The sequence below is a fragment of the Psammomys obesus genome, unplaced genomic scaffold, assembly GCF_907164565.1.
Source record: "Psammomys obesus unplaced genomic scaffold, mPsaObe1.curated_primary_1811, whole genome shotgun sequence".
Lineage (NCBI taxonomy): Eukaryota > Metazoa > Chordata > Mammalia > Rodentia > Muridae > Psammomys > Psammomys obesus.
The window spans coordinates 5,831,854-5,852,689 of record NW_026592118.1 but is presented as its reverse complement, the minus strand read 5'-3'; the positions used below and the strand labels follow the sequence as shown (position 1 = coordinate 5,852,689).

At 37.9% G+C, this 20,836-nt stretch overlaps 1 protein-coding gene across 1 annotated transcript in view; it reads right to left on the bottom strand.

The window, feature by feature from the left end:
* Positions 1-20,836, bottom strand: part of Grid2 (glutamate ionotropic receptor delta type subunit 2) — a 1,513,832-nt gene that overhangs the window by 100,735 nt on the left and 1,392,261 nt on the right. Inside the window, exon 14 of the mRNA XM_055612670.1 lies at positions 20,387-20,553. Coding sequence (XP_055468645.1) covers positions 20,387-20,553 — 167 coding nt within the window. The remainder of the gene's footprint in view (positions 1-20,386; positions 20,554-20,836) is intronic.

Sequence of the window (20,836 nt, the reverse complement as noted above, 5' to 3'; positions counted from 1 at the left end):
AAAATATCTAGAAATATAGGATTCCCTGCTTCCCACATGAACTAATTCATATGGATGATGCTCATGAATGCAACACTAATTATTTGACTTCTCTTTAAAAAAATATATATATATATATATATATATATATATATATATATATATATATTCTATTTTCAGAAAGACTTGCAAGCCTGAATCAGAAAAAAAATTCAGTAGAGTGCCTTACTTGTGACACTATTATCATAACAATATTGGTATTCATGAACAATAACCAGTCAAAAGTATGTGAGAGATTTTATTACAAAAGAGGCTATTAGAAGCTTAATTTAAAATGAACATTACAATAGGGTCAGACCTCATATCTTGATAAGGTTTGCAGCTCTTCCACTACTGGGACCTCTTAAGAATAAAGTCTGATTTAAAATTTAAAAGAAGCTGATGGGGGAATAGAAATTTCCAAAGATGACTCAGCTAAGCTTGGGTCTACTTGCCGCCTTGCTAAATCTTCACTGTAGCACTTTTTCCTGATGCTTTGTTCTATGTTGCCAGTCACACAGTTGCATTTATGACAAAAGGCAAAGCCCAAATTTTAAAAATGATGCTATCACTTTCTATTCTTCACCCTAATTTCAGATATGACATTCTTCAAGTTTCTCTTAATTTCAGAGGTTTTTATTTGTCAAATTTAGTGAGTATTTTTTAAATTAAATTTGTTCTAGTGCTGTTCAGAAGACTCTTGATGACTAGTGTGCAAGCCTGTAATATGTTCTTACTCTATACCTATACAGGAAAGAGTGGGCCGACTTTAGTGTCATACGTCTGTCTCCCCTTCTACCTGGAGAATTTCCTTTGACCCACTAGGGAACCAGCTACATGAATTTCTGTACGTGGAGATACTATGTTGTCTAAGCTAGACTGTCTTCCTGCTTTTGGGATTGCTGCTAAGGGATGCTCTTGCCTTATGCCCTCAACTTCCATGCTTGCTTCAGAGCCCTGGAGACCTCAGTGCTCTGGAGACCCTACACAAATGTGGAAACATTTCTATTCAAAGTACCATTCTCATTGTAGCCATGTTACCTGTGCACTCAAGTTCTTAGAGACTTTAAGTAAAAAGTTACATTGTTTATTCCAGTAATTAAATTTATGGGAGGTGAAACACCAAAACCTAATGAAATTGTTCTGATCTCTTGATGATGGGGATGCTGCTATTAACATCTTTCTCCTTTATGCCTAGTGCTTTCTCTGGAAATAATTCAGAACTTGAAGGTAGTATGACTTTGGTGGCCAGTTTTACCTCACAACAGGTAATACAACATAGTATTCAGGATCATGGAAGCTGGAGCCAGACTAGTAGAGTTTGAAAACAGCACCACTATTTACTATTTCAATGATCTTGGGCAAATCACTTGACCTATTTATAATCTCCAGTACTTAGGATTGTTACAAATACATGAAAGAGATAATAAACAAATCCTTTAGGACAATGTTTGGTTCCAACATGCTGATCTTTGCTATTGAGTATTAATAAGTTATTATGTCAATATTAAATAATGCTACTTAGTTGATCATTATAATTTCCACAATTTTACATTGACATTCACTAACCATACTCGGTATGTTATTTTTAATCATCTCTTTTATGTATTTCTGGAGCCTCTAATTCACCTGAGTGTATTGTTACACTTCATCAATTACCTGCTAACTAATGTTGCTGGAAACAACCCAACTTGTCAGTCCCGAATACTGGAGCTTAGCTGTGCTCTCAGATTGATGACAAATCACATATAAACGCTCCTCTAAGATGCAAGTGACAATCAAGAAGCTTTGTTCTCTGCTTCTGAGGATTCCTATCCATATTAATGAAAAGAGGTAGAAGCAACAACACTGCCCTAGATCCCAGTGGAAGTAGAAAGGAATGGTCTATTTCCGTGCAACATTCATTCTGAAACCGATCCAGGTCACTGACTCGGTACAAATGAAGTTCCTCTCTGCTTCAACTCAATTACTAATGAACATCCTGATTGCCCTCAAAAGTAAATTGGCAGCTGTAGTAGGTGATACAAGGAATTTGTACCTCAGGCAAGCCAACTATAGATTTTTGTCCTCAATGTAGCTTCCAGATAGTCCCCCTAGGAGAAACTTAAGTAGAACATTTTGAGTAAGAACTCAACCACAGAAAACAGACAAAGGAGGACCAGAGCTTTGAGTTTGAGTTTTCTGAAGTTGGGACAGAGATGGCCAGAAAGAGAAGGATTTTTTCCCTTCTTTTCTGAATCTGTTCTTCAGGCTTTGGTAAAGAGTGTATGGTATTCTTTTTCTCACATCCAGAGCCAATACTGTGGTGAAAGTCATCCACATTCTACCAGAGCTAATGTTCTCATGACAGAAAAGTTCTACTAGAGAAAAATTCTAGAATTTAGTGAAAAGGCTCCATCTATTCCAGCAGTTCAAATATACTGAGTTGATCCACACTAGAATGTCAGCATTAAACTCTGCCTGTAAAAATATGTACATTATTCTAAGAATCAATAGAATATATAATTTGAAACATAGAAAGTATTATTAAATAATTAATAGACACATTAAAAAGGTTTTCTCTTATTTCTTACACAAATAAGAAAGTAATAGAGCACAGAGTTATACAATATACAACTAAAGATTATCATTGTATTTCCAACACACTTCTCAGAAAGCTAGAAGTGACCTTCATAATGCTCTGAAAGGTTTCAAAAGGTCTTGCTGATCATGGAAATTAGGCTCAGTCAATTTCCACAAAGAGCCCAGAAGATATCGTAAAAGACAATATTTAGAATGAATGGGATCCAGTTTATTGTAACTACTGCTTACTTCAAGATAATTTGGAAGTTGCCTCTAAAATTATTTTTAAAGCCCTTAAAGAAGGTAATTTTCATTTGTTTTTAATTTTAAAGGGTATAATTGGATAGCATGGTTGACTCATCTTGCTTTACTCTCCAGAGAGCTGAGATTATAGATATGTATCTCTCGTGCCTAGCTAGGACAGAACTGTTTAAAACTATTTTCACTTGTAAAGTGCATTCTCTGATATTAATATATAGTGTTATTTGCCATTTGTGGAGTTTTCTCATTTTTCATGTTGTAATTTCTTCATTAATATGATGAATGCATTTTTTCATGAGTTGTAATAATGGCTACATATTTTCTATGCAGTAACTGTTTACAGGTAAATATACATTTTACAGACAGTTCAATATAATATCTATGGCTTGGAAGCATTATGGTAAAACCTATAAAATGTATATTTGAGTGAATGACATATGGGAATAAGTAGATGCATACAGTATCTGAATTAGATTTGCCAATTTTTAAAAGTATAAAACATCAGTTAATAGTATATTTTTTCTTAGTTACTGATAACATTATAAAAAGTACTTTTTATACATTAACATTGGTAGATCGTTATTTTATATAATATAGATATAATAATGTTAACATATGGTAACATTTATTTTTGTAATTTTTGTTTCTTTTCACTGTCCATATAATAAGTCTTTTTGTTACTTCTTCATAAACTCTAAAGACACAGTGGCCCTGTAAGGAAGCCATCATGCATTGGGATGAAATACTATATGTTTTCTATTTTTAAAATATTCAGTTTTATAGAAGTTATGCATTGAAATAAGAGTCATGTACTCTTTTATCACAACAAGTATAAAATAAATAAATGGACTTGGGGAGGGGCATACATTGAGAAGGGGAGGGAAGGTGGGATTGGGAGGGATGAGGGAGGGGCTTATGGGGGATACAAAGTGAATAAAGTGTAATTAATAAAAATAAAAATAAAACTATTAAAAAACAAATAAATGGATGGAAGGAGGTTAGAATCTGAGTCCAATTTGGAAAGTTGGATCTCGCTGGAAAATTTCTTGTCATAGGGAGATGCCACTAATACAGTGCTTTCTCGGCTCCTGCACTTCCTCTCTTGACTGATGATACACTCACATTTTCACCCCTATCTTCAAAAGTATCTAATTGGAGAACTGATTTCAACGGCCTTCATAGGAACAACAGTTTATATTTAATGTTCTAGGGAAGGTTGTCTCTCACAGAGTGTTTAGTGAAGCGGTGGTAGAAACTGTTGTCTACCCTGACGACAGCACCTTTTTCTGGTGTGGTAGTTATAAATCCATCATGGAAAGAATGATGTGCCATCGAGAGCCAGGAGTGTGGTTCACAATGTGTGCGCACGTGTGTCTGTGGTGTCGTGTGTTGTATCTAAGTGGATCAGATGTGAAACATAAAATTATTTCTCAGAAAGAAATAACCCAACTGCAGAGTCAATTATTTTGTTATGTATTAGATTGAAATTTTAGTAAGCATATTAATATTTTTAATTTGCTGGGATGCTCTAAAGAACAGTCATGTTTTATAGCATATTTTACGTTCCATCTGAGACATGGTCTTTAATTAGAAAATCTAGAGGCGTGTTTTAGAATAGCACACGTTATGTCTTTAATGGATTCTCCTAAGTACTTTTAATGTATGTTTTTAATGGTGTATATTTCATTGCAATAACTATCTGTAAACACAAAATCATGCTGTTATGAAGAAATACCAAAGCCATTTATTTACATTTGTAAGAAATTTGTGATAATGATTGCAAAAATGAGACACCTAGAACAGTTCAATTTGCCTCAAGTTTTCCAAGCACAATTTTAATTAGAATTAAAGAAGAATTAATTAGAAGAATTAGTTAGAATTAAAAGAAGAAAACTAGAATTAAAAAAAGAAAATTAGAATTAAAACAAGAAAATTTGATCTTGAGGTTTTAAATACTATTGATATTAAACATTGTGTCTTTAGAAAGATAACATTTCTGGAAGTTAGTAATTTATGAACTAGATATTTGGCTCTTTACTTTATAACTTCCAATTAAATATAGTTAAAATTTGAATATGAATAATTCTGCTCCATCTCTTTTAAAATGTTTTCATTTTAAGACTCTGTTATCCAGGCTGGGTTTGAACTTGCCATCTTGCTGCCTGAGTATCTGGGTTGGCAGGCACACACTACTGTACTTTGCTAGCCTTTTTTTTTTTTTAAACAAAACTAGACTTTCCAAACTATGGATCTTTTTCTGTTTTGTTTGATTTCCTGCCCATTTCTTTAGAAAAATATATTGAAGAGTATATATATAAGATAATTTCCTAAGGTTATGCAATTTCTCAAAATAGGAGAACAGCATGATTGATCCTTTCTGTTTTCTGTGACACGGATGGTAAAGCTTCCATTTTCTGTATCTTATTAAGTTCACTTTGAGAAGAGATTTGGCACTGTAATTACCATTTCTTGTGTAATCTTATCTCATGCTTTATATCAGTTTTACATTTGAGACAATTTAAAAAGGTATTATTTTGAATGCCAGGTTTGCTGATTCTAAAGTGGAGTTTTGAGTCACTTCTCTGGCCTGCTGTCCTGACCTACAGAGGACGTGGAAAGAGCAGGAGTACCGTGTAGCTTCCCTGTGGAACATGCCCATAGGTGGCTGGCCATGACCAGGGAGGAGTGCATCTGTAGCTCTATTCAGTTCTTTATAGGTTTTATTAAGTTCGCTGTAGCCCAAGTGTGCAGTTTTATTATAGCCGCTGTTGTTCAGTGGGGTACCCATTAGCAAAGCTTATTCAAACCCTTCCTTAGGGGAAGGCGGGAGGTGGAACTTTCTTTTATTCACCCCTGGGCACTGATATTTTTCAATCAACTCTTTATTGTCTTTACAAACACAAACTTGCATTATATTTTCTTCATAGGTTTTTGGATTTTATATGTTTATTTCATAATCCTAGATTTTTCCCGGCCATTTAAGGCACCATTTAAATGCATTTGTCCTATTTTTATTCTCTTGGGTCTATTGTTTTATCGGACAGTTTCAATATTCTGGTACTACATAAGCTTTTCCCCTTACTCGGGTACTGGAGTTTGTAATAATAGCAATCAAGGCAGTTCGTTCTGACAAATGTGTGTCAGAAAGAGCCTGCTGTGGCTTTGAAATATTGAAAGTGACTGATAACATAATGCGTAGAGCAGAATAAATGCATACAAATGGCAGTTTTAGCTGAGCAGTCAAAGTGTGAACTAAATACAGTGTCAGAACTCGGCCCTGAAAGCTCCCGGTGCCAGTGGTTACAATGGCAAATTACTAAATGCACTTTGCAAAAATGTTTTATGAATAAAGCAGAGGCCAGAGAGTTATTATCCTTCTTGGTGCCTCAGCTTCCAGGGGAAACACAAAGAAGTGATGTTCTCTTAAAAATGTTCTGGTGTGGAAAGTCAGACATTGTTTAAGAAGATAAAAGTAGTAAAGGGAAATTGGGAAATATGATTAGAGAGTTGACACTAGCATTAAATGTGGAATGTGACAAAGTTGGCTAGTGGATAGCCATGGTTACAACAAACCTAATACTTTCGTAGTCTGCAGTTTCAATTATCCACACCGGTAAATTGTATTCCAAAATATTAAGTGAAAAATTCTAAAAATAAGGACTTTCAAGTTTCAAATTGCTATAACCTGGTGGTGTCTTTTACTAGTCTGCTTAGGGTGTGAATCATCCTTTTGTCCTGTGTATCCACACTATACAGTCTACCCATCCCTTTGTCAGTATCCTTAGGACTGCAGTGATATCAAAGAGCTGGTGTAGAAGCAACCCTCATTTTACTGAATAATGGCCCCAAGGTTCAAGACGGCTGAGGCAAAAAGGCATTAGAGCACCAGACACAAAAAGACAGCTTAATTCTTATATGCCAATACTACAATGCCTATAGGTAAATAACTATAAATATGAGGTTTAATATTGGTGGTGGTTGCAGTTACCCACTGGGGATCATGGGTCACATCCCCCACGGGTCAGGAGGAAGCATTGCATTAAGACACACCCAGAAACTTAGGGAAAAATGTTGACTGGTAAATTGCCATAACCTGTTCTCATTTTTGAAAAGCATACTGACATTTAAAATGGGACATTTGAAGAAAGAGCTAATAAAACTAAATCCTTCTAATATTTGAACGTTGCATAGCTGCCCAGTAAGGTATGAGACTCCACGGCTTTACATACGACATATGTTTTCCTGACTTCTACCTCTCCAATGACAGTACTCTTAATAAAATCAGCCCTCCATGCCAAGAGTCCAGCAAGGACTGGCCTTCGCTGAGGAAAGCAACTGCTGTGCACTAAAGGCAAGGCATTTCCTGAAAGTTCAGTTAAGTAGCAAAGATATTGGGGAAAATCCCTCTCCTCTCACTTTCCTTCTTTCTTTTCCTCCTTCCTTGGCTCTCTCTCCTGGCTAACTACATTAGGAAGGCAGCTCATTCTTCCTCAGGGATGTCAAAGCTGGCGATGTAAGTTGAAAGGATCTGTGTGTATTCTCCTGGCAGTTTTCACACATACAAAACAGAACACTTCTGGGCAGTATTATAAATATAGGTATTATAGAATATGCCTCAAACCATGTTCTTTTTAGAAGTGTGAAGGAATTTTGTATTCTCCAGTCTCAGAGTTCAAGAGTCTGAGCCTGAGATTCACTGGAAATGGCAGATGCCTTAGGAGCTGTTGCCAAATATATTAACTAATAAAAATGGAACTTGTCCTCTGCTGCTATGAGGGTGGTTATCTCAAGAAGAGACACTGTGCTCTGGGTGTGGGGGGCTTGAGGACTGCTAAAGATGTCCCCATTCTTTCTTCTATACTTTACACAAGTTTGTTTTTTAACTGTCCCACATGGTTTCTTATCTCCAAAGTCCAATCCTCCCTCTAACTCTGTTTTGGGTGCATATCATCTGTCATCTGGATTAGTGCAATACATTTATGATAACTCTCCCTGAGCTAGAATCTAGTTAAACAATAACAGTGCAGCAAACAGCGTGAGTATGGAAATTAAGCCTTTTATGACCATGCTCACAATCAGTCTGGACCATGGCCAGTGATCTCCAGATGCAGTGAATTGAGATGAGAGGTCTCTTTGTCCTTCCATTTTGTCAGGGCCTTGTGGCTTCATATACCCACCATCTTGATGCTTTGTGGACCTTCTTTCTCCTATCCCTTCTACAGAGGATTTACTTCACCCACTCTATTTGTTGCTAGGTTCCCTACAGTCGATGTACCAGAGTGATGGTTTGAAAAAGATCTGCTTGTTTTCCCCCTCACTTCTTGAAGCTGAGCATTGCTTCAGGCTTCCTGCGAGGTTAACAGCTTTTAGGCTTCAACTCTCTTGGCACTGTACTTCAAACTTCTGTTCTAGGAACATCAGTGATAGTGGATAGGGCACAATTTCCTGACTTTATTTAACTTCAATTACTTCTTTAATATATAATGACATTCTGAGTCACTAGAGCCAGGGTCTCTGCATTCTAGCTCATGATGTTCTCCAACTTGAGTTGCTGACTTGTCCTTTCAGTGATGATTCACCTAGAAAACCTTGTCAGCAGTTCTACAAACCCTGTGTTTGTAGCACAGAGCACATGAGCAGAAAGTCACCGATTCATCCATTCACTACACAGTAAATGACTTGTATTGAGGCTGGATTATATCCGGAGTCCATTGCACACCATTGCATGAATGTCTGGCACTGAGCATGTGCCCAACACATAGTTGAGAGCCACCAAGATTCCATTTATCCCCATTGCAAAGAAACCTAACTGCCACAGCTCCTAGAAGCCCATACTTGTGGATAAGTCAGCCTTTACAATTTTTTCTTTCACCCCTTTCTATTTTTAGTAAACCTAACTTTGCTTTGTTTTTGGCTCACTCTGAAGTTAATTTCTTTATCAAATCCACAAATGCTGGTTTTAACTAGGTGGAGTTCTCTAAACAGAACTCAAGCCCTGCTGCCTTTCTTGGAGATAAATCTGTGGTTTCCCTGTAGTCTGTCTCCTAAACATTTGTGTGTCCTCAAGGTTATTTTCTCCATTAGTCCTCTAGTGGAAAGCATCAACATAGTCACACAGAAGGCAATGCCGAGGTGGCGTGAATTCCCAGAGTAAGTGCTCTGCTAACAGACCTGCATGAATTTAAAATGTGACAGGAGCAAGGCCCCGAGGTGCTGTTTGCTGGTGCAGATCATGGGGCCCACCTTTCCTGTGCAGTGTGAGCTCCACGGAGTAATGACACCCTTTTAGAACTTCCCCTGTGCGATCTGGCAGCCCTCAGACTCAAATCCTGTGTTCTCAAAAGAACGGCTCCTCCGTGCTGCCTGCAGAAGTGGTAGGGTACACAAGGGCATCTCTGGTGGCAAAGAAAGGGAGCATCCTAGCCTTGGGAACACATATTTGGGATGTTTACTGACAGGGTTAAGGTGGATTTTCACTGTTGGCAGAAGATGTGAGAGTCTCTGAAGGTGGGATGCAATGGCTCATTATTTAATTTTTTTTTTTTTTTCTGGAAGGGATTTCTTAACCATCTTTTGTGAGTTTATGCAGACTCTGTACCCTAAAGCTAGCCAGTTTTTAGTGAATGGTTTTACAGACGATGGTCACAATGGCTATTTTAGACCTAAAATGGTCACCTTTACATCTGAGTAAAACTGAACTTGATAGCTTTGTATTCAGCTTGCTAGCTCTACAAACCTTTGTTTTATAATGGAAAAAATTCTGTAGCATGTGTATAAAAGGTTTCAAGGGACGACTCCATTTAAGCTTTCAGTTTGTTCTCCTTTTGTTTTAATCAATGATAACACAGAAAATCTTTGCTTGAAGTTATTTTTTAAAGCTTTTCTTTGAACATGCCACTTTTCTCATTTATTTTTTACAATTTTACACATGCACTGAAGGTCAGAAAAGTTCTTAGATTTAAAGTAGGACATAGAATTCTGCATAAACCCTCCCAAAGGGCTTTTGTTTTTCAATGTAAGGAATCTGAAAGGCAGAGTCAGCAGCATTGGCTTAGGAACTAGAGTGTCTGTTGCTCACTATTCTAAGCACTGAACTACAAAAAAGGAAGCCAAAGAGAGCCTCCTGCATGGTAGGCTTACACACTCATTATCCCTCCCTACACCTCTCCTCCTCCACAGGAAATGGAAGTGATGCATAATATTTAAGCCTCTTAGTTTACAGGAAGTAAAAACGAAAGCATTGACAGAGGTCGCTCGATTTTAATTTTTTTGAGGATTACAAAAAAAAAAAAAATCTATGTTTCTCACCTCAATGGAAGTACATTGCATTCTCCTAGTCTAAAAAGATATGATCTCAGAACAAATGATAGCTTTTTAAATTGAGTTCATTGAGTTAACATGAGACTTATTTGTCCTGGTTTCCCCCTCACTTCACTATGAACTGGTGACTGTCCCCTTAGGGCTGATATCTGTATGTAGAAGGACTTTAGAAGTTAGAAATATGTGAGCAGATTTTTGCCATGTAGACAGGCTACGTAAGTTGATCCTGGTAGTAGGGCAGGAGTTACCCAGAGGCAATGTGAGGTCTGAAATCAAGGCTGTGAGGTACAAGTCAGTCCTTAGAATCTCACAGTTTCTTGGAGATCAGTTATCAGGTGTGCTGGATAACCTCACCTTGATATAAGCCAGGTCATTTGGGAAGGGGGAATTTCAATTGAGAAAATTCCTTCCAGTATACTGATCTGTGAATAAGCTGTAGTGCATTTCCTCGCTTGATGATTGATGTGGGGGTGCCCGGCTCACTGTGGGAATAAAAAATCCTGAACTAGGGATCACCGGTACTATAATTAATCAGGGTGAGTAAACCATGGCCAACAAGCCAGTGAATAGCACTCCTTTATGCCTTATGCATCAGCTCCTGCCTCAAGGTATCTGCCCCATTTGAATCCTGCCCTGACTTCAGTCAGTGATGGCCTGTGATGTTGAGCTGTAAGCTGAAATAAACTCTTTACTTTTTACCATTTTACCACTAGGAAGGGTAACTTGTATATCCTTTATACATCTTTCTGTTCTTATTTTCATGATGCTTGACTCAATACTTGTTTCCTACTTAGAGTCTAATTATTCTGTTTTGAAGATGGAGTTGAATCTGAGGGCTACAAATCTATTGCTAGAAAGAAGTGTCAAAGGAACTCTAGAATTATTTGTAATCTGACTTCTCCCAGGCTCAACTGTCCAATGCTGGTCTTTCCTTTCTAGGCTTTGTTTCTTTGCAGTGGCCTAGGTAATTATGGCATTAAAACACATGACAAAGTACCCCTCCTATAGTTTAACTTCAGGGGGACTTCCTGGATTTTTGGCATGATTCAGATGGGAAACACTAGAGTTGATTTTTGGGGAATAGGACACTCAATTTCCTTCTTCAAATAACAAAAACTATCTTTGTAATATTTCTTCTCCCTCTATGAAAACCAGGTAAAATTTAGAGACTATAACTGATAGTATTTATACATTTAAGAGATTATGTTAATAACACCAACAGACATGACAAGTTACTGAATAAGGATGATGGAAAAGCATGCGATGACCTAGTATCAGTTAATGTCAATAGTCAAGTCTTTGAAGGAAAAGTACTGTTTTGGTGACTAGACTGAGCTACAGAGACTAGCTGGGGATTCCCTGAGAGCATCAATAACAGCCTGGAAAAATTTAAAGATAATGCCAGTGGTCAAAACACGCAACATGAAAGGTGACTTTTGGTTGGTGAAGATGAGCTCATGCTTGATGAAGTAGAAGGAATTAAATAAGTGTCACTAGAGTAGACATAAAACAGAAATCACAGCTTCAGGCTGCTGTGTAACTTGTTTATTGATTCCATGTGAATAATCCATGATTTCCTCATGTTTCCTTTGTGATACTTTTATTCTGCAGTTTTTGTTTATGTCCTTGCAAGGCAAGGTTTTGTTACATAGTCCAGGCTGGCCTTATATCACAACTTTCTTGTCCCAGCCTCCAAAATTCTAGGATTCTTGGCAAGCACCACCCCGCTAGATTTCCTAACTGACTAAGCACAATAATCATTTGTAGTTCTATCATATAACATTTAGACAAGGTAACAGAAGGTTGGAGTCATCTACGTGTGAGAGCATTTACAAATAAAAGTATCTCCCAAGTTTATTAAAATATCTCACAGGTAGATAATGAGTAGAAAAAACAAAAGAAGTGATAAAAGAGATAAATTAGAAATAATCATAATAGAAGTTAACAAACATGTGTTAAAGTAGTGGCTCTCAGTATGACTCTGACAGCAGCAGTGACTAGAACTTGGTAGAAATGAAAATTAGGCACACTTCAGAATCAGAAATGCTAGGGCTGGAAGCCAGAAATGATTGTTCTGTCAGGTCCCCCAGGTGCTTTGACACTTGCTTAAAGGTTGACAGGTGCTGTCTCAGGATGAGGAATCTAGTACAGCTGAGCTGGCCATGAGATTCACTTAAAAAAAGAGCCCTAGAATACCCACCCAGGTGAGGGAATGATCATTCTCAGGAAAATAAGATTCACAGTTTGCTGTGTTTACTCATTCTAAAGGCATTTGTTTTAAAGTCTCTTCCTCTTGTTTACTGTCATATTCAGGGCGTGGGTCTTTCAACATACCGTCTCCCAATGGCTCTTTCTTACTTTGCGCAGCTGTACCTTGAATCTGTATCTCTTTTATTCATCCTGTCCAACCTCCCATCTTGTACTGTTTATTTTCAGACAGACATCTAGATGTCACTACAAGTCCAGTGCACATCAACACACCTCTCCTTTTCTCCCATCCTGTCCCCTTCTGTGTCCCATTCACAGTCCTCCAGGTGAGCACAGAAAGGCTTCCCTCCTCCTACTTTCATGCTTCAGACTAAGCTGGTGAAGGACACGGCCTCTGGAGTCAGATTCCTCTAGCTTCAAATCCCAGCTCAGCTACTTATCAGCTATAATTTCACCATCATCAGAGCTTCTACTGTGTCAGATACTTTCATTATAAAATGGGATGCCAATAGCACCTACCTATGGGTGTTCTGAGGGTGGGGGAGGGTGGTTAGCATGGGAGCTTTAGAGGGGTGCCTGGCACAAGTGTTTGGTGGTAGCTGTTCTAGTATGTTATGGGCTGTGATTCTTTCTCCTGTGTTCCTGTATTCTCAAGTAACCCTCAGCGTTCCTTCAGATTTGCTGTAAGGGACAGTACAGTTGACTAATCCATTTACTGGGTCATCAAAGACACTAGTGTGTATTTTACCATGCTCAGGCTGGGATAAACATGGCCTCAGATGAACTCCCTATGTGGAGGAGTTAGAGGCACAATTTTGCTGAAAGGATAGATTACTGTCTTTTATGAATAAGAAGACACTGTTGCTTGTGGTGCTGCTGTTAGCATCCCTCGGTCATAGAGCAGACGCTCTGCCTTTTCTGAGGAGGGGTGTTTAGAGAGGTAGAACAGGGTATATGAGTGTCATCCTATTGACTCATTAAAGCCCCAGATTTCACTTATCTGTTTGAAGTCAGAGTTCTGTCCCCAACACCCACATCAAATGGTTCACAATTATCTGTACCTCCTGCTCCAGCTGTTCAAATAACTGTGAAATAAGATAGATAAGAGGTGTTTTGGATTCTACCAATTAAAGCCATAATGAATTAAAATTCTTCCGCGAAGGAAGAATTCACACCACGGTTTACTAGAGCTTTGAGCTACTTTCTGATGGGCGTATTGTTTGGCTTCGCTCAGGTGGTGTAAAACAGTGTCAGTCTTTCCCATCTTTTTTTTTTTTTTTTCTTCTAATGGAGGCGTCTCAGGTTAGCTGGCTAACTTCCTAAAAACCATGGGCATTTGACGGAAAGAGATGCCCAGCACTCTACTGTGAAGGAGGTACCTGCCTGAGCAGGCAGGCTGGCAGTTTGGGCGGTCATTACGTGTACACAGCACAGCAGCATGTGGCAGGCTGTCAGCACGTTAGCGCGGGCTCAAAGGCCAGCCCGCCACGCCGCTTTGCGACCTAGAAAAACTGGAACTCTCTAAGTTTTCTCAAACCTAAAGCGAGGTTAATAGAGATGTTTAGAAGCTTATGTTGAGATTAAGTTACTTAATATAGACAGGCGCTTATTATACAAAGTATCTTTTAATGTGGTCTCTCCTGAACGTTAACTATTTTAGAAGACAGCATTGTTTCTGTGTCATCCAGGAATAACACATTCATCCATATTCAGAGCTTAGGACATAAAAGCCAAATAGTTAGCCATAGCTTTTTTTCATGAAAAATAACATTAGACTTAGGAATTAAATATTTTTAACAGCTTCCAAGTCTTGAGAAGACAGGTTAGCACACACACATAATTCCTAGACACACACAACATATATGTACATGCACACACATGCAAGCACACGCACACACACACACACACACACACACACACACACACGGAGGGATATCTTTTTAGACTTTTGAATATTTAAGATTCTGAGATCAACACTGCAGTTAGTTTAATAGTCCAACTACATCAATCTAAAAAAGCACGATTCTTAAACATGTTAATGAAATATTTGACTGATTATTATTATTTTTTCTAAGTTTCTTTACTGATAACTATTATTTAAAAGGCCACCTAACACAAATAGCTAAGAACCAGTAAGTGCTATGATGTCCCCCCTTCTCCCCTGTCACCCACACACATATTTCCATGGAATTTTCTAGAAGAGTTTTCTTTCTTTAATATGCATAACTAGGCAAGTTGGCAGCAGAAGCCAAAGGTGCTTGTATACCTTAGAAAAAATAGCCCAAGTGTTAGTGTGATGGACAAGGCTTGCAGTGAATTCTGTTACTAACTAGGAGTTGTAGTATAAAGATTGTAAACTTCTGCTGGCTGTTTGGTTTTTGCTCAGACTAAGAAAACAAAAACCGGTCAAAAGCATATACTGTAGCACTTACTGGTTTTAAAGTCATCTGCTCACACACAATCACAAATGTGAGTGTGTCAGCACAGCCCATGTCTTCTGAAGTGACCCTAGCTTTGATACATTCTTGGTGAAAGTACTTGTATCATAGTTGTCCTGCACTTTCACACAAGCCTGTGACAAGCAAAAGCACAACACTGCCTTTGAATGCACGACTTTTCCATAACACATGCAAGCATCCAAGAGACCTGGCAAATGGAGGTAACGCAAGTAGTTACTGTATCAACACATATTTTTGGATGTGATATTCAATATATATTAGATTACTTTAATACAGCCATAAAGCCTTCTGAAAATGATGAAAACTGACTTAGAAATTATCACTCAGAATATTTTCATTTTCATTGAAAACAATCACAGCCCCTTTCAGTGATCTGGTCTAGACAATGCCTGGGTTGAGTTGATTCTTCAAGACTGTGTGTAAGAATTTTGTGTTGATAGTGGGTACCTTTGATGTTCTTTATAATTTTTTGTTTTGTTTTTTAAATTTTTATTTTATTTTTAATTACACTTTTTTTTTACTTTGTATCCCCCCTCTAGTTCCCTCCCTCCTCCCCACCCAATCCTAAAAACAGTTAATAAAATGATCCTATTTTCTTAATAGCAAAGGGAGTGATTACAGATATATTCTGATTCCAGGCAGAGATTGCGGGGGGGGGGGACAAACTAATGTCGCACACGTATTTGGAAAGATGAGCTGACACACGGCTGGCCGTCAGCTGTATTCCAGCCCTGGCTCCGTCTCTTCCAGATGCACAAAGAATCAGAATGCAGGCAGCTGTTACCAAGTGACCACATAGAAAAGGACAGCTCCAGCTTCCCACGTCGATGATAGAGATAAAACAGAGGGAGACAATGCCCAGTGCCTAATATTGCATTTTAGGAGCTAGATGGACTATGTTTATTCAGAATTAAAATCTCCGATAAAGGAAGGACTCCATATTTGCCAAGAAACAAGGGCTTGGAGTGATTAACTTGATATTTCTCTGATTGCTTTAATTTTTACTGCAGTTTTTTTTTTTCATAAAAGACTAAGAAATAAGATCTTATCACTAAGTGCATCTTTAGTGGAATGAAAGTCAATTAACCATGATGGATAATCGATAATCGTTTTTCCAGCTACTCAGCTGATATTACGGACTCACTGTTCTTTAGTGCTGGTCATTTGACATGGAACTGCCTTGTGTTTCACTTGCCTGTTCTTTCCATCACACATGCAAATGATCAATGCCCTTGTTTCTCAGAAGCAGCTTTTCTATTTTTTCTTCCCTGATTCATTGTTGGCCAGTTTAGATCCAACCCTCACTGTCTCAGGATACTATGTTTACTTAAGTCTTGCCAACTTGATTCCACCCTTCATGGAAGATAGAGATAACATTCCCTTTAATGCCAGCGTTGCTGTCTTACTCATGGGCTCCAGAACAGAGAATGGGATTTTGTACTGCTTATGGCCTATTATACAAATTTCAAATGTCTTTTAAGACATGAATTTCCTTATTTTTCTCAACCCATTCTGCTGTTGTCTATTCTTTTCTGTGGTCTCTATTATTTGGTTATGAATTATCTATTTCCTTTCAATCTAACTGCTTTTTGCTAATCTTCTGGATGTCAAATTCAAGGTTTGCCTTGAGCTATTAATCATTTTCCCATTGCTTAATTCTCTTTAGTATTCTTTTCATTTCTTTTCACATTTCAACCACACAATCTAACACTAAACACCTAAATGGAATTGGTATTCTTTAGGTATATGCATGCATAGATGCACATTTACAGAAATGTCTATATTGTTATTATTTAATGTGAATGGGTTTTGGATTTCCAATGAAATTGCAAGTATAATGTATTCAATTTCCTTGTGGTATTATTGATTTTCTAGCTTGTTCCTTTTAGAATCTGCTCATCAATAAATGTGTTTTGATTGATTAATAATTATTTAGACCTCACTTTTTGCTTTTTCAGCTATATGTGTTTTGTCTTATTTATGTAGAACAAGAATGTATGATATAATATTTCATAATTGTTTATACCTGTATACCCCTTCATTTAGTGGGAGGACACAGGGATGCCCCATTGACTTTGAACCTGATTAGTGGGGTGGGTGTAGAGAGATGTCTGGCGCATTTAAGAAAGCCATGAGATAGGCAAGTCAGTGCTTAGCATTCTCTTTTGCCACGATAACAGGCTAACCTACAGTAGGATGCTTTGCCCATCTGGACCTATAATTGGTAAATGAACAAAGAATAGATCAAATGACTCACAGCTCATAACAGAACTCAGTCCTCATTGCTCATGTATAAGAAATAATTTTTTTTTTGAATTTTATTTTATTCTTATCAGTTACATTTTTATTAACTCTGTATCCCAGCCGTGTCCCGATCCCTCATTCCCTCCCAGTCCCTCCCTCCCTCCCTCATCCCCACCGTGCCCCTTGCCAAGTCCACTAATAGGGGGGACCTCCTCCCCATTCATCTGATCCTGTTTTATCAGGTATCTTCAGGACTGGCTGCAAAGCTCTCTTCTGTGGCCTAACAGGACTGCTCCTCCCTTGGGGGGTGGGGAGGCCAAAGAGCCAGTCATTGAGTTCCTGTTAGAAACAGTCCTTGTTCCCCTCACTATGGGAAACCAATTGGTTACTGAGCTACCACAGGCTACATCTGAGTAGAGGTTCTAGGTTACATTCATACATGGTCCTTGGTTGCATGTCAGTCTCAGAAAAGACTCTGTGCCCAGATATATTTGGTCCTTGTGGAACTCCTATCCTTTCCTCATCAGACTAACTCCCCTTCTTCCTTATGATTCCCTGTACTCTGCCAAAGGTTTGGTCATGAGTCTTTGCTTTGAAAACACTGCTAGTTAGAGTCTTTCAAATGCGCTCAGTAGACTCCTGTCATATGTTCAATGCGCATCCCATCTGTCTTTCTAAACGAAGATTGATAATCTTACCCCATGTCCGCTCTCTTGATTATCTTTTTTAGGTGTGTAGATTTCATTATGTTTATCATATCTTATAGGTCTATATAAGTGAGTATATACCGTGTTTGTCTTTCTCCTTCTGGGATATTTCACTCAGGATGATCTTTTCTAGATCCCACCATTTGCCTGCAAATTTCATGATTTCTTCCTTTTTGATTGCTGAGTAGTATTCCATTGTGTAAAAATACCATAATTTCTGTACCCATTCCTCCGTTGATGGACATCTGGGTTGTTTCCAGGTTCTGGCTATTACAAATAATGCTGCTATAAACATGGTTGAGCAAATATCCCTTTTGTGTACTTGAGCAAACTTTGGGTATATACCTAGCAGTGGTATAGCTGGGTCTTGAGGAAGCACTATTCCTAATTGTCTTAGAAAGCACCAGATAGATTTCCAGAGTGGTTGTACCAGTTTACATTCCCACCAGCAGTGGAGGAGGGTTCCCCTTTCTCCACAACCTCTCCAGCATGTGTTTTCCCTTGAGTTTTTCATCTTGGCCATTCTGATGGGTGTAAGGTGATAACTCAGGGTCGTTTTGATTTGCATTTCCCTGATGGCTAATGAGGATGAGCTTTTCTTTAAGTGTTTCTCTGCCATTCGATAGATATTCCTCTGTCGAGAATTCTCTGTTTTAGCTCTGTTCCCCATTTTTTAATTGGATTACTTAGTTTGTTGCTTTTCAGCTTCTTTAGTTCTTTGTATATACTCGATATTAGTCCTCTGTCCGATAAAGGGTTAGTGAAGATTCTTTCCCAATCTGTAGGCAGGCGTTTTGTTTTGATGACAGTGTCCTTTGCTTTACAGAAGCTGTTCAGTTTCATGAGGTCCCATTTATTGATTGTTGCTCTTAGAGCCTGTGCTGTTGATGTCCTGTTCAGGAAGTTTTCTCCTGTGCCAATGAGTTGTAGGCTGTTCCCCACTTTTTCTTCTAACAGATTTAGAGTATCTGGTTTTATGTTGAGGTCTTTGATCCACTTAGACTTTAGTTTTGTGCAGGGTGATAAATATAGATCTATTTTCATTTTTCTGCATGTGGACATCCAGTTGGACCAGCACCATTTGTTGAAGATGCTGTCTTTTTTCCATTGAATGGTTTTGGCTTCTTTGTCTAAAATCGAGTATTCATAGGTGTGTGGGTTTATTTCTGGATCTTCTATGCGGTTCCATTGATCCTCCTTTCTGTTTTTATGCCAATACCATGCAGTTTTTATTACTATTGCTTTGTAGTACAACTTGAGATCGGAGATAGAGATACCTCCAGATGATCTGTTGTTGTACAGGATTGTTTTGGAGATTCTGGGTTTTTTGTTTCTCCATATGAAGCTGAGAATCTTTTTTTTTTCAAGGTCTGTAAAGAATTGAGTTGGTATTTTGATGGGAATTGCATTGAATCTGTAGATTGCTTTTGGCAGGATGGTCATTTTCACAATGTTAATCCTACCAATCCATGAGCACGGGAGATCTTTCCATCTTCTGAGATCTTCTTCAATTTCTTTCTTCAGAGACTTGAAGTTTTTCTCAAACAGGTATATATAAATAATTTAATGTAAGTCACCAATATTATGTTTTTTATTTGCTTTTTGTTTCTTTGTTTTTAGAGCACCTGACTAATACAGATATTTAGAATAAATCTTCTCTTTCCAGAGAAGGAGAAAAGTCTGCTCTCTATGGCTACTTAGTGGAAACTATGGTGTAAGTCATGGATAAGTGCTCTGTAGCTGCCTGCCCTCTGAATCTCCTGCCCTTTTGCTCCATTACAATTTGAAGAACCACATCTGAAATGTACGCTTAGTTCATGCTGTTTGAACCTAAGTGCTTTTCTGGTCTAGCATTATCTTCTAGAGAGTATCAAGTAAAAAGGGAATAATTAGTGTCATATAAATAATATCTCTACCTAGAAGACAATGCCTTCTCTGATGCCAAAATTTTTCTTGTAAATTGAATGCAACACTGTGTTTCTCTCCAATAGAAACTATTAAGTTAAAAAAAATATTATCAAACTTTCTTTCTTAAACAGTTTCCTATCATGTAGCATTCTAGTTTGAAGTTGAATGTATTATTTTTATAAACTCTTCCTTGTGTTCCATGGCAAACATCCCCATATACATTTTAATACCAGATAGAGGATTTTAAAGTTTTTACCATTTCCTTTATAAAATTCAGATGAAAATATCTCCTGTATATATCTGCAAATTAGTATTCTAATTTGGTCCCAAAGTACGTATTGTGCTTTCATGTTCTTAGAAATAAGTTAATTTCCACAACTTTATGCTCTTCACTTCCTCCAGCATAGCCTAGACTGCTGAGCTTCCCTTGTAATTTGTAGCACACATACTCTGCTTGGCAAACAAAACTGTGGAGAGTAAAAGAAGTTATACACAACAACACCTTTTTCCTTATTTATGGAGGAATAGAACAAGCTTCAGACAAGAAATTTCTTGTAAGACCCGCTTCTAGAAACTGGATTTGTATAATGCTTTTCGTAACATGAAGGAGGGTATGATGAAGCAGACAGTGTGTGTAGTCTCGTGCAGTTTTAAAGTCAATATTTCTTCCTCTTTGTCTAGATGATGTAACAGCCTTACCTCTGTGAGAAGACATCTCGGTAGGGGCTGCCATGCTGCAGTGCGATGCCGTACCCGCGGTCGGCAACAGTGTTTCCAACAGTGTAGAAGGAACAGTCTGGGTCATTAATAGCCACATATTCCAACACAGCCGCGTCCCATACAAAAGCATAGTTTCCATATTTTACCTGTGAAATTATGGGGGATGGACAAAATAGGACTTAAGGTTAAAAATTCATTGAATAATAGATATTACAATAGTATATGCAAAATTATAGGATATATGTGTTTATGTAAACTCATATTTATGCTTCTACTAGTCTATAGCTCTTTACTTCTAGAAATGTGGTGAGGGTTGAACACTAGCTGTACTTCCAGGGAACAAGGCTTATAATGATCGTATCCCTAAGCTGTGGATGCCATGTGGACTGGAAAAATGTTAAAGGCATGTCTCTGAGCTTTCAGTGAGTC